At 57.5% G+C, this 13,448-nt stretch overlaps 1 protein-coding gene across 5 annotated transcripts in view; it reads left to right on the top strand.

Moving 5' to 3' along the window:
• Positions 1–13,411, top strand: part of MAPK8IP1 (mitogen-activated protein kinase 8 interacting protein 1) — a 25,264-nt gene extending 11,853 nt beyond the window's left edge. For 3 of the 5 annotated variants that reach the window (XM_074543040.1, XM_074543041.1, XM_074543042.1), the window contains 10 exons: positions 3,144–3,377; positions 7,034–7,115; positions 7,640–8,578; positions 9,140–9,215; positions 9,645–9,817; positions 10,106–10,215; positions 10,338–10,457; positions 11,475–11,545; positions 11,871–11,969; positions 12,408–13,411. In XM_074543040.1, coding sequence (XP_074399141.1) covers positions 3,144–3,377; positions 7,034–7,115; positions 7,640–8,578; positions 9,140–9,215; positions 9,645–9,817; positions 10,106–10,215; positions 10,338–10,457; positions 11,475–11,545; positions 11,871–11,969; positions 12,408–12,480 — 1,977 coding nt within the window. In that variant the 3' untranslated portion in view covers positions 12,481–13,411. The remainder of the gene's footprint in view (positions 1–3,143; positions 3,378–7,033; positions 7,116–7,639; positions 8,579–9,139; positions 9,216–9,644; positions 9,818–10,105; positions 10,216–10,337; positions 10,458–11,474; positions 11,546–11,870; positions 11,970–12,407) is intronic. The other 2 variants (XM_005480035.4, XM_026794405.2) reach the window with 1 other exon arrangement.
• Positions 13,412–13,448: the final 37 nt, after the last annotated feature.

Consider the following 13,448-nt stretch of genomic DNA (forward strand, 5'->3'; position numbering starts at 1 on the left):
AACATTTTTTTGGGCATAATAATATTGCTGGAAATGCCAGGGGCTTTTTCTTGATGTTCAGCGCCACTGATCCAAGTGTGCTGCTGCTCCCAGAAGGGCAGCAGGACCCGCGGCAAAGAGGGAAGCAGCTGCCATGAGCCTGCAGCCCAGGGACTAGTGGGGAACTGGATGTGAGGGCTGGAGCAAAGGACAGGGCAGCGAGGTGGCTGCTTACTCCGTGCAGCTTTTCATAGGCTGTCCCATGAAGCTGCCTCTGTGGTCCATGGCCAGCTGTGGCTGTGCCAGGCTGGGGGCAGAGACACTTCTCTTTCTCCTGGCGCTCTGAAACCAGCTGGTGGTGGGGAGAAGGGGCACAGTTGTGCCTTCTGCTCAGCAAGTCCCCCTCTCTTCCCTGCACTCACAAAATGCTTTTCCCAGCTGAGGGTTTTGCCACTCCTCTGACAGTGAAGGCTGTGAGAGTGGGGCAGCAGGGAAGAGGCTTGCAGCACTCAAGCAAGATCTTGTGTATCTCCCCACTCTTTTTGCAGGAGCCTTTCATTCCGAGGGAAGCAAGCAGCTTCCCCACACAGGGGATTCCCCAGCCTAGACCAGTGCTCCAGGAGTGATCCCAGTACCTCTCAATTGCAGCAGGGTTCTTTCCGCTCCAGCCCCCTGGAACCATGGATCACAGCATTGGGACTGTCAGAGAGAGACCAGTTGCTGGACACTGGGACTTTTTGCCATTGCCATGGCACGGGCAGGTGGGAGGTAGGATCAGCAGGGGCACAGCAGCATCACATCAGTCCCAGGGACAGGTCTGTAAGGAAGCACGAGTGTCCCCGTGACTGCACTGGGGAACAGCATCTTGTGTTTATCCTGCTGCAAGATTTGGGCACTGGTACTGCTCTCCCACACACCCTAATCTCTCCCACGAGGTGAAGGGACTTTGAGAAGTCACCTCACCATTGCATCTGTGCTGAGACATGAGCGTGCTCAAGCTGGCCTTAGGTGACATTAACTTGTTCCTAGAGGGCTCCCAAGGCAGCCTGCTCTGGTGTGGCAGTATCCTTGCAGTTAGAAAGGCTTCCCAATGTCTAGTGCCTGCCCTTGCTTTGCAGATCACTGCAGGTCTCACTCACATGGTAAGGTGATTGATTTCTCTGTGGTTTCAAAATCACTTTGTTGAGCTACAGGCCACAAATAATACCTGCAGTGGCTATAGTTTCCTCCTAGTTTTTGAATCTGGAATGCTGCCCCCCTGCTAGGGTGCCCTTTTCTTCAGAATGACAACGATTTGCTTTTCTGCATTCTTCCAGGACTTTTCCCTCTGTGAGTTTCCCAAGTGATTGTTACAGCTACAGGATTATGGAAGCAGCATTATTAGCAGTCTAGATTGAATGTCACCAGCTGACTCCAATACACCCACTTTGGCTAGGTATAATCTATTCAGCTGGCATTTCCCTCCAGTTCTTTTCCCGTGCCTCGGTTTCCTTGTTAAAATCCTGTGATTTGTCACAGACAGAAATACAGAACTTGTAGCATGAAAGCTAATGCTCAAAACAAGGGATTTAAATGTTTAAAGCCTCAAGAGGACAAGTATGTGTGGCAGTGCTTCTCCAGTTGCTCACCCACTGCAGGACTTCAGCAAGGACACTCTGGGGAAGTGACTCCCATGAGAGGGTTTGTGCTGTGCCTGCAGCAGGCAAAGCCCTGCCTGTGCTGGCTTTTGTCTGACAGGTCAGGAGCTGGTAGCCCCAAGAGCTCTTGGAGTGGCTGTCTGAGCTGCTGGGGCTGTTTCTTCTCTCATGACTCAGGGGGCATCCTCCGTGCAGCTGCAGACATGGATAGTATTCAGCTGTAAAAACCCCTCCTTCCCCACCTCTGCCTGCTGGGGAGCTTGCAGTCACCACAAACAGCTGATAACACAGCCAATTCAACTCCACAATGCCAAGCTGCTGCCTTTATTGCTGGCTGCAGCAACTTGTGCATGTGCAAGCTCCAGTTAATGCGAGGAGGGGGCCCTGGGAAGGCACCCACGGACATTTAAACACACACAGAGGTGACACTGGTGCCTCTTCACCCAGCACACAGCCACAAGGAGTGTGGTGGCTCTGCACTTGTGCCCAGCCAGGGGGGTGGGATGGGACACCTGCTCGCCCCAGGCCACAGTGGTCACTGTGCTCCCAAAGGGTGCAGGGGAAAGAGTGGAGCTGCCTTCAGCCAGAGCACAGCCACCATCAGCAGGTGACTGGAGAGCCAGTGCCGGGCATCCCTCCCATATATCAGGTCTGATATGTGCAAATGCATGCAAGGAGTGGGCAGAGAAAGCTTGTCCTCAGTGAGTAAGAAAAGGGGGAGGGAGTTGCTGGTCCAAATGGGCATTACAGGGAAGGAGGAGCCTGACTCCTTTCAGAGGTGTGCAGTGAAAATTTCAACCCCATAGAGAGAAAATTAGTAGTAGTAATGCAATACACAGTGCCAGCATGGTGGTGGGTTCTCCACCTGTGAGGATGTTCAGGCGTGATGGACAAGACCCTGAGTGACCTGCTTAAGGCAGGGGATAGACCAAGTCTGATCAAACTGATTACATGCTTGTATGAGTCCCACCTGCCAGGACAGGAACCAAGAAAGGGCACAGTCTGCCTTGGAAGGAAGAATCATAGGGCAGCCCAGGCTAGAAAGGACCTCAAAGGATCACCTGGTCAGACCCTGTGTGGGAAAGGGAGTCTGGGTGAGACGATCTGGCACACTCTCTAGTGGCGTCTTGAAAATCTCCAGCGATGAGGACTCTACCATTTCCCTGGGGAGGTTGTTCTGCAGAATGGTTGTTCTCACTGTAAAAAATGTCCTTGTTATGTCGAGATGAAACCTGGGTGTGCACGTTTGTGTGCTGCATAGTGAATGTGACGGCTGCACGTACCTACAGACAGACACCTGCCGGGAGCAAGCCCCATCACTAAGGGAGGAGGGATGCTGCCCACACCTGCTTGGGAGGCGGGGAGGGGGCGCGGGGCTCCCGGCTCTGCGAATAACATCGCTGCCCCTTTAAAAGGCAGCGGCCGCGGGTGCGGGTGCGGCGGCCCCGGCCCCCCTGCCCGGCCCCGGCGGGAGGCCCGTCCCGCCCGCCCTGCCGGTGGCCTGATCGCGGGCACTAATCCCGGCAGGGCCATGTGAGCCGGGCGGGCGGCGCGGCCCGGGCGGCGGGCGGCGGCGAGGCCAGCCGGCTGCAGGCCGAGATGCTCCAGCTCGACCTCATCGACGCGGCGGGGGACACGCCGGCCGAGGAGCAGACGGCGCCCGAGCCGCTGCAGAAAGACCCCCCGGCCGGGACCACCGAAGTCTACAGGCCGAAGCGACCCACAACCCTCAACCTCTTCCCGCAGGTGCCTCGCAGCCAGGTGAGCCGGGATGGGGGGCTCGGGGCGATTGGGTGGTGCGGAGGAGGGGGAGGAGGAGGTGGAGGAAGGATGCTCCCGCCGTCTGCCGGGGCTTTTGTCTCGGGCGGATGGAGGGAGGGGGAGGGAATGGAAGGGGATGGTGGGGCTCGGCTGCGCTGCCCGCGGTGCTCGGCGCTGCAGCCGCCCCCGCCATCGGGGTCCCTTCCCACGGCCCCTCGCGTTATCCCGGGCCGGGGGCCGCGCATGCCGAGCCGGAGGGAGCGATCTGCGGGCCCGAGGCTCCCCGGGTGCCGGGGACCTGAGCACGCCCTGCCCGGCCGCCCCTGCGCACCGCCGAGAATCCCAGCACTGCCATCGGCGGGGGTTCTTTGAGGGGGCTTAGGCGCCGGGTGGGTCCTTCTTTCATCTCTGGTGCCGAGGTGGAGAGAAGACGCCAGGAATCGTGCCGGGACTGAGATGTGCCCCAGCAGGGTCCAGGTGGCCTGGCAGGGTGGGAGCTGCGAAGGGCTCCCGTGGGATGGGGAGCACACGAGGCACGGATACCGAACGCGTGAATGAGCCATCGGGGGACGGGGCACCACGGCACGGACTGGCGAGCCCGGGACCGGCACCAACAGCTGGCTGGGCTCCAGCTGTCCCGGGCTGGGGCAGCACCAGCTCTAGGGCAGGCTGGTGACAGCAGGTGCCCCGTGCCTGGCAGTGGGGACGTGGTGGCCTCAGCTTCTGAGCGGTGGTGCCTGGCAAGAGAAGCATTAATGTCAGAACCCCGTACAAAATCTGAGAGAGAGAAAAACAACGCCCAAAATGGTGGCCAGAAGAGCAAGGGGGTACTATTGTCTAGCTCACACTCAGATTTTGTAAAGATTTTGGATGGTTTTAGCCAAGACTGCGTGCCCCACACAGCCATAGTGTTACTGTCACCCCTGGAGAGGATGATGTCTTGGTGCCCTGCATCCTGACCCCCGAGGCAGTGGCTGGAGCCCCTTTGCTCTGCTGCTTCTGCAAACTTCACAAGCCCACGCAAAGTGCACGACGTGCAGGGCTATTTTTGCCGCCCTCCTCCATTCAGCTCTGCCTTCTGCCAAGTAGGAGGATTTTCGTCGCGGTGACGTTCAGCCGAGGAGCATGAAGTGAGAGGCAGGTGTCCCCGTGGGTGACAGATGGGGAGTAGTCAGAGCTGGGTGTCACCAGCCCAGCACCGGCAGCTGATGCCAGCTCTCTGCCTGAGGCCATGGGTGGGAGGAGGAGGAGGAAGGCACAGAGCCAAGGATAGGCGCCCGCAGGCAGCTGGCACCGGGGACAAAGGCAGCAGGGCTGGGGAGGCGGGGGAGCTCCACTGAGCATAATGGACAAGGGGATAGCAGCAGCCTTGTCCCACCCTGTGCAGGGACCCCCAGGAGCAAGTGGTGTGTGGCAGCCACATCCAGCTGGGGGAGGTGGGGAAGAGCAGGGCCTTCTCCCAGACACTCGGTCCCAACCAGTGTCCGGGGCTGGGAGCAGATGTCTGGAGAGGGATGTGGGTGGGGGGAGTTGCAGAGATGGTAGGCTGGGGAGGGGAAGCTGATGGTCCCCTTGCAAGGAGATGGTGGAGGCTGTGGAGCTCACTGTGAGGTGTGGGCATAGCTGAGCTGAAGACATGGGGAATGGGAGAGGGGACTTTGCTACGGCTGGCAATGGGAGCCTGGAGCCAGCGGGGATGGTGGCACAGGACTGCGGCATGGCTGGCCAGGTAGGATAGTGTTGTTGGTAGGATCTAGTGAGATGCTGGCTGTAAGGTGCTTGGGGTTCCCTTTCTGGATGCCTACCTCTAGCCAGAGCCACTTTCTCCCTGTCTACATGGGGTGCCCTGAGGAGAGGACAAGGGTGCAGGGCATCGCCTTGGGGACCAGCCTGTCCCCAGTCTGTCTCCACTTGTGTGAGACACTGCATCCCCTTGACCTGCTCAGCCCCCTTCTCCTACAAGTAGTCAGAAGAGAGACCATGGCCATGCATCCTCTCTTGAATGCCCAGTTGGGGCACCAGGAACTCTGCCAGCCAGGGTGTTCACAAAACACAGAATCATCCCACCCTCTGCTCTGATCCTGTGGGGCCAGGATCCAGTCTGGTGATGTCTCAGTTGCTGCTGGGCGCTCTATGATCATCATCCCAGGCAGGTGGCCTGGAAATGGTGAGAGGAACATCTCCAGCTTCCCAGAGGGCAAGAAACAGCTATTGTGACTGGCTAGGTTCATCCTTTGAGACTTTGTGAATGCCTCTCCACCCTGGCAGGGCATTACAGACACCTGAGTGCTCTGGCCCTGTAGGCATGGGTGGGCTCAGTGGGCTGTGCCTGCTGCATTGCTGCCTCCTGTCCCAGTCCAGGCAGCCAGGTCGGCTTGTGTGTGCTGGCCTGTGGCACTCTGCACGCAGAGACCATCGTTGTGACAGCTTGCCTGGCCCACATCCCAGCCCAGTGTGTCCCTGAGAAAGGCTAGCAGGGACGTGCTGTTATTTGCCTTGGCACAGGCAGGACTCAAGGAGGCCACAGTGGGAGGCTGCCAGAGCTCTGTGAAGGGGGTCTCTCCCTCCCCACATGGAGGCAGGGATCTGGCAGGCATGGTTCAGCCGTGTGTGACATGATGGAATTTTGGGGCAAAGGCTTCCTTCGTGTCAGTGAGGAGGTAAAGTAAGGACAGGGCAGCTCCTGTGCTGCTGGGAACAGCTGTGGGTTGGTGATAAGGCCGTGAGAAAATCCGGGGAGTCCCAGCAGGGCTTTGCTACTTTAAGCAAGAACAAACAGTGCAAAATGCTGCAGCTGGGGCAGAAACATTCAGTGCCCCATTGGAGGCTGAGAGCGTGGAGCCAGGGACACCCTGGGGATGGATGAGGGCTGGCACTGCACCAGGCAGGATGCCACACCCTGTGGAGACAGGCAGGGGGGACTTGTCCCCCATCTGCAGGAGGGTCCTCATTAGAGGGGACTTGGTGTCCTTTGCTCCCTGGGTGTTGCAGCAAGGCTGAGCATGTGTTCCTTTGCGCCTATGCATGGCCAGCCACCCAGGGCTGGGCAGGCAGGGCACAGCACCCACAGAAACTCTCCCAGGCATGGGCAGCATGGATGGTCTGATCCTGCCTCTCCTCTCACGCTGCTCAGAATTGACATCTGCTAGTGAACTGTGTATGTGTAGATTTGCATGCGTACACACTATCTGTGTATGCTCCTGTGTACATCCAATATGGGTGTCTCCAGAGGCAGGAATTAATCTATCCAGTAGCTGGCTTCTAGCTGAGGAGCAGCACAACACCTGGTCCTTGGCATTTCCCCTATTTCATTAAGCTGGGTGGTTTGAAGGTAGGCAGGGCTGGCAGGATGGGAGCAAAGCATGCAGGCAGGCTCAGGTCTTGAATTTTTTGTCTTGGGACTGTCCAGCTGTGGGCTTCTGCAGCCAGGTTTTCCCTGATGAAGGAGTGCAGCCCAGCTGGCTCCTTGCCCACCCTGCTTCAGCCATCACGGCACTCTTGCAGCAGCAGCATGCTCAGCTGTGGGGCTGGTGGTCTCCCTGAGCATCACATGCCCCAGCAGAGCGGGGTGCTGTGGGCCCAGGGAGGAATGGGTGCTGCTGTGCCATGTGCTGTTTACTGTTCAGGCTATAAGGCAGCTTTGTTCTTCTCCTCAGGACACTCTGAATAACAACTCTCTGGGGAAAAAGCACAGTTGGCAGGAGCGGGTGTCCCGGTCATCGTCCCCTCTGAAAACGGGTGAGTTCTCAGGGTTTTGGCCGGGGTCAGCTCCTTGCACCCTTTCATGGTGCTCAGGAGCCTGAGGCAAGTGGTGCTGGAGCAGGAGGTTGGGGAAAACGTGCCACATGGATGCAGGGTGCATGTCCGTCTTGCTCTCTACAATTACCTGAAGGGAGATTGTTAGTGAGCTGGGAGTTGTTCTCTTCTCCCAAATAACAAAGAGCAGGATAGTTGCACCAGGGGAGGTCTAGGTTGGACATTAGAAAAAATTTCTTTGTTGAAATGTTGAACAAGCATTGGAAAAGGGAAGTGCTGGAATTACGATCCCCTGAAATATGGAAAATTGTGTAGATGTGGTGCTTAGAGACATGGTTTAATGGTGGGCTTGACAGTGTTAATACTTAGACTTGAGAATCTTACAGGTCCTTTCCAACTTAATTGATTCTGTGATTCTGTGAGTTTGGGTGACATCCCTGGACACCTTCCCCATCAGGGAGCATTCCCTCTGTGTGGCTGTCTACTCTGCTCTCCTCTCCCCACAGGTGAGCAGACCCCTCCCCATGACCACGTTTGCCTGAGTGATGAGGTCAATCACCAAAACAGCACAACCTCCACCAAAGACCGGGGCACATCCACGGAGAGCCCGTGCCGGCGCACAGCAGCCACGCAGATGGCCCCAGCCTGCGTTGCCTCATCCCGGCCGCCCGAGAAGCACCAGGCCCCCAGCCGGGCCCCACCGCATGGTGCCAGCGTCGTGGTGGTGACCAGGGGCCCCGAGGCCCACCGGGACCGCATCCGCTACCAGACGGATGTGAGGCTGGAGGCCACGGAGGAGATCTACCTGACACCCGTGCAGAAGAACTCGGACCCCCTGGAGAATGACAAGCCGTTCCTGTCCCAGTCCAGTGAGAACCGCATGTCCATCAGCTCCGACATCGACACCTCCGGCTACTCAGCCCTGGCAGGGAAAACCAACCCCTCCATCAGCGAGGAGGATGAGGTGCTGGACTACCTGTCCTCCCCTGACAAGACAAACCTGCCCAGGGCCTCCTGTGGTGGCGGGAGTGGTGGCTCCCGGCCGGGGCACAGCCTTCAGAGAGCCTCTGTGAGTTCGGACACCAGTGCCCTCTCCTATGACTCTGTCAAATACACACTGGTGGTGGATGAGAACGTGCAGCTGGAGCTGGTCAGCCTCAAGCAGTGCTACTCGGGCTACAGCGATGAGAGCGACTCGGCCACGGTCTACGACAATTGCATCTCGTCACCCTATGAGTCTGCCATCGGCGAGGAGTATGAGGAGGATGCGCTGAAGCGTGACTCAGTCTGCCTCTCTGAGGACTCCACCCCCGAGGCAGACATCCACTTCTCCAAGAAGTTCCTCAATGTCTTCATGAGTGGTCGGGCACGCTCCTCCAGTGAGTGCTGGGCACAGGGGAAGGTGGGCTGGTGGCTGCCTGCCCTGGCAGCCCTGCCTGTCTCTGGTACGTGCTCAGGAGATAGGAAGCTACCAGCAGACCTCAGCCCCAGTTCTGCTTGCTGCAGCCTGTGGCTTTGTTCCTGGTGGTCCAGGAGGCATGGTGGGGCTTGGAAAAGTGTTATGAGTGTCTGGTGTGGCTGGCAGTAGGTGTTTGAGGCTGCATTGAGGTATGCCCCAGATATGGCCATGCTGAGGGGGAGGCTGAGTGAGCTCACAGGGGGGCATCATATTCCTGGCATGCCACACTCCTCTCCAAGCCCATAAGAGCACTGTTGGCATGCTCCAGCAGGCAGGGTTTCCCACGGTGTGGCTGGTCTCACGCTGGTGTCACAGCTGTTTGTGTTGGTGTAGGGAGGCCTTGTTCCCAGCAGGGACTGATGGGCACCAGCGCAGCAGCTTCAGCCATGTCTCTCTCCTGTGGCATCACAGGACTTTTCCCTGTGAGAGTTTTTCTTGGATGAACCATCCTGCAGGAGCCTCAGCAGATGGCCTGGCCCATGTCCTTCTCTTGGCTGTGATGCTGATCCCTCAATGCTGACATGTTCTCCTCTGCCTTTGTCCCCAGGTGCTGAGTCCTTTGGGTTGTTCTCCTGCATGATCAACGGGGAGGAGCAGGAGCAGACTCACCGTGCTGTCTTTAGGTGAGCTTGCAGGCACAGGCAGTGTACCCAGCCTCTATCAGGGGAAAGCTGGTTCTGCGCTCCCACCAAGGGGCCAGCACAAACTCCAGTGTTTCTGGTGTGGGAAGCCCTGGGGAACAAACCTGTAGCCTGTAGCTCCATGCCCTGCCCAGGAGCAACATTTGCCCAAGCTGCTGCATGGGCAAGACCTCCACGTGCAGTCAGGGCCTCTGAGGAGCAGCTGGGGTGGTGCAATAGGGGATACCCTTGCATTAGGTGTGAGGATGCTGCTGCCTGTTGAGGCCAAAACTCCTCCAGTGCTTTATTTAGCATGTCAGGTCCCCATGGCTACCAGGGCACTGCCAGGGTTGTGGGGGTGCCCCAGCAGTGTGCCAGTGAGAAGGGCACCAGCACTGCTAGCCAGCCAGCTGCTAGTGCCTCTGTGCCCAGGTTTGTGCCTCGCCACGCGGACGAGCTGGAGCTGGAGGTGGATGATCCTTTGCTGGTGGAGGTGCAGGCAGAAGATTATTGGTATGAGGCCTACAACATGCGCACAGGAGATCGGGGCATCTTCCCTGCCTACTATGCTATTGAGGTCACCAAGGACCCAGACCACGTAACAGGTATGAAGCCTCTGTGCAGGCTGCTGATGCCCCCACATCCTTGTACCACATCCTCCCTGCTGAGCAGTCTGGTGCTGAGCAGGGGGTAGGGGGGAGGACCAAACTAGGCATCCAGCAGGGAGCAATGAGCAGGTTCTGCTGTGATGCTGGGATTTGGTAGCTGGTGTTGAGGGAAGCTTTTCCTGGGCAGGGAAAAGCACAGGGGTGGGAAGGTGGAGAGGGGAGGTGGAGCTCAGCCCACATAGCTGGTCACCAAAGATGATCCCTGCCATGTGCTCTCTCTTGCAGCTCTGGCCAAGAGCAGTGACTGGGTGGACCAGTTTCGGGTGAAGTTCCTCGGCTCCGTGCAGGTTCCCTACCACAAGGGCAATGATGTGCTCTGTGCGGCCATGCAGAAGGTAGTGTCCCACTCCATCCCGGGGAGCAGGAGGGCCTGCTCCATCTGGAAGCAGGGCAGAGCCTCAGTGGGGAACCATCATCACTGCTCACGTGTCCCTCTGCTTTGTCTGTCTCTCTGCAGATTGCCACCACGCGCCGCCTCACTGTGCACTTTAACCCCCCCTCCAGCTGCGTCCTGGAGATCAGTGTGCGCGGGGTCAAGATTGCTGTGAAAGCTGACGACTCCAAGGAGCACAGCAAGGTAGTGCCCCCCTCCCTGCATCTCATCCCTTCCCTCATTGCTGCTCGTGCCCTCTGTGCTGCAGGCCATGATTACATATGAAAATTAAGGGTCTCCACCCCACGTCTGAGAGTGTGAGAAACACCATCATCAGCATTTTAGGCTCACCATCGAGATCCCCCATCCATCACAAGGCCCCAGCTCGGGGCAGTACTGCCAGCTGATGCTCTCACAGCTGCCAGGCACGTCACTTGCTGGGATGCTGCGAGCTGAGCCGTTCCTGGTAATCTGTCAGCTGCTTCTAAACCTTTCTGCTGCTATTTTGAGTGGTGTCCTCCAGATCTGCCCTGTAATCTCTTTATCTGGCAAGGCCAGGCTGCTGATTAGCATTCTGCATAAGTAGCCTAGTAAAGCACATTGGGATGCTGAGCAGAGGAAAGTGAGGGCTTTGCAGCAAGCTGTTGGGAAACCTCCCTTCCAGCTGAGGGATAGGAGTAGCTCATGGCTCTGATTGCTGTGATAGAGGTTGTGCGAGGTTTCTACAAATCTTGCCTAAATTCAGAGGATGCCATCAACTTAGCTGCAGTTTAAACTTGTATAAGTTTTCATTTCTGGCTGGGACCCTTTGACACCCAGGCTTGAATTGACTTGTTTAGTTCTAAGTTATCCATTCATCTTCTATGTCCTAGTGTTTCTGAGAGCCTTTTTAGCGAAGAAGGAGGGCTGTGTGTGCTGGTGAACAGCAGCACTGACTCTAGCCTGAGTACAGTCTGACTCAGGGCCTCCAGGGAAATCCTGCAGGAGCTACTGGCGGTAAAGGCAGCTGAGGTGAGAGCCAGCAGGGCTGCCTGGAAAAGCTCCCTTTGTTCAGGTGCTTGGAACAGTCCTGAAACTGCTGCTGATAGCAGCCCAGGATTAGTCTCCAATTAATTTCACTCCTCCAAGTGCGTATTTCCAGTGGCCAGAGACCAGCTGCACTGTAGGGTGTAGGGAGAAAAGCTCTGACAGTTCCCCTCTCTCTCTCTCTCTCTCCCCCAGGTAAACAAGTGTAGCCATTTTTTCCAGCTGAAGAACATTTCCTTTTGTGGGTACCATCCAAAGAACAACAAGTGAGTAGCAAGTGTAGTGCAGCTCTCAACACCAGTAGCTCAGCAGCGAGGCTTTCCTGCCTTCCTGCTCCCTGGGGGTAGCACAACTGGGGTTAGGAAGGGAAGAAGAGGTTTCCCAGAGCCCTGGTTTGGAGGGCTCCCTGTGAGCCCAGTGCTGCAGCTCTGGACATGGGCTGTGGCGTGACCTTGGGGTGGCCACCAGGATTTATGGGGGGCTTTCAGGTCCCAAATCCCTATGCTTAAGGGAGGGTATGCCTCAGAGATGCTGGGGTACCTATGCCTCCTGGTCTGCTGGTCCAGTCACATCCACTTTCTTTGCCCTCAGATATTTTGGGTTCATCACCAAGCACCCTGCTGACCACAGATTTGCCTGTCATGTCTTCGTCTCGGAGGAGTCCACGAAGCCACTGGCGGAGTCTGTAGGGTGAGTCCTGGCTGAGCAGAGGAGGCTGGCTCATAAAGGGCAGGAGGAACAAGACAGCCAGGCTGAATCCTGCCCTCCCCACCTACATGTGGGGCTTGGACCTGGCCCAGGCTGGCACCTCTTCCTCCTGTGAGATGCTTGGCTTGAGAGTCAGGGCTGACAGGGCTGTGGGCATCATATTCCTGACAGTACTGGAACAAGTCCCAGTACAAGGCTTTGCAGGCAGATGGCTGAAAGTCATGCACTGTGCAGGGAATCAGAGCCACAGGGTCTCCCTCCTTGCTCTGATGGCATCTCTGGGGCTAATGCAGAAGAGGTCAGGGCCTGGGGGGGTCAAACAGGCCACAGGGTAAGGAGTGAGGGTCAGGATGGAAACAAGGATCTACAGTTGCCTTGTGGGGAGGCTGCTGCTAAGCTTTGCCTGGTGTTGTGTTGCAGGAGGGCTTTTCAGCAATTCTACAAGGAGTATGTGGAGTACACGTGCCCCACAGAGGACATCTACCTGGAGTAGGGGCTGGCACAGGCACCTCCTGCTCAGCCAGGGCTGCAGTCTCGCCCCTTCCCCGTGTCGTGCATGGACAAGAGCTGCTTTGAGCCTGGAGGAGGAGCGGGCCCGGGGCAGGGCTCCCCGGGGCACGGAGCGCCGCCTCTTTTCGTGACTCCCCTTCCTCGGGCTGGGGGGACGGGAGGGGGGAGGGCTGGACAAATTGTGTTTATTGTACAAAATACTCTTAGTTTATTCTATGGGAGAAGCACCCACCGGGTGCCCTGCTTGTGAGCAGTTGGTGTGGGGCAGTAGTGTGCTCGTGCCCTTTCCAGCTGCAGGCTGGGGTGACAGCATCTCCTCCTTGTGACCATGGCACAGCTTCCTGTCACATCCATCTGGGGTGACTTTTAATTGCAGTGGCAGAGTCAGTCTCTTGTGGTATGATGACACAACAGCTAAAGAAAATGAGACCCACATGCTGGCTCCTGCCTGGGAGATGGGATCACCTCCCTGCCAAGCCCTGGGGAGATGGCTGCTGGGCAGGGATGGCAGAGGAAGCCCCAGTATCTCCTCTGCAGATCCAGAATGAGATGAGACAGCTTTCCCCTGCCTCTGTCCCCATCCCCACCCCTTCCATCTTGAATCCATGCCCTGGGGAGAGAGAAAAATTCCCCTCATACCTCCCTGCAGTAACACTACCCTCGGGAGGGAAGCCTTTCTCTGCCCCTTTCCCCTCTCCCACAAGCTGCAGGTGGCAGAGGCAGGGCAGGGGGGCTCAGCCCCTGCACAAAGCTGGGTGTCTGCCTGAAGTGGGAAGGGCTAAAGGCTGCAGGGAGCCATGCAAAGCACCAGGGAGGAAGAGCTCTCCCGGTCCCGGTCCCTGCAGCCAGTGATGTCTGTGCTTCAGCTGGATCTGCTGTGATGGCAACAACTATTAAATATGATGGTTCCTGGAGCAGAACTACTGTGGCCTTTGTTTCCCGCTACCAGGC

This window comes from Zonotrichia albicollis, chromosome 6, assembly GCF_047830755.1.
Source record: "Zonotrichia albicollis isolate bZonAlb1 chromosome 6, bZonAlb1.hap1, whole genome shotgun sequence".
Classification (NCBI taxonomy): domain Eukaryota; kingdom Metazoa; phylum Chordata; class Aves; order Passeriformes; family Passerellidae; genus Zonotrichia; species Zonotrichia albicollis.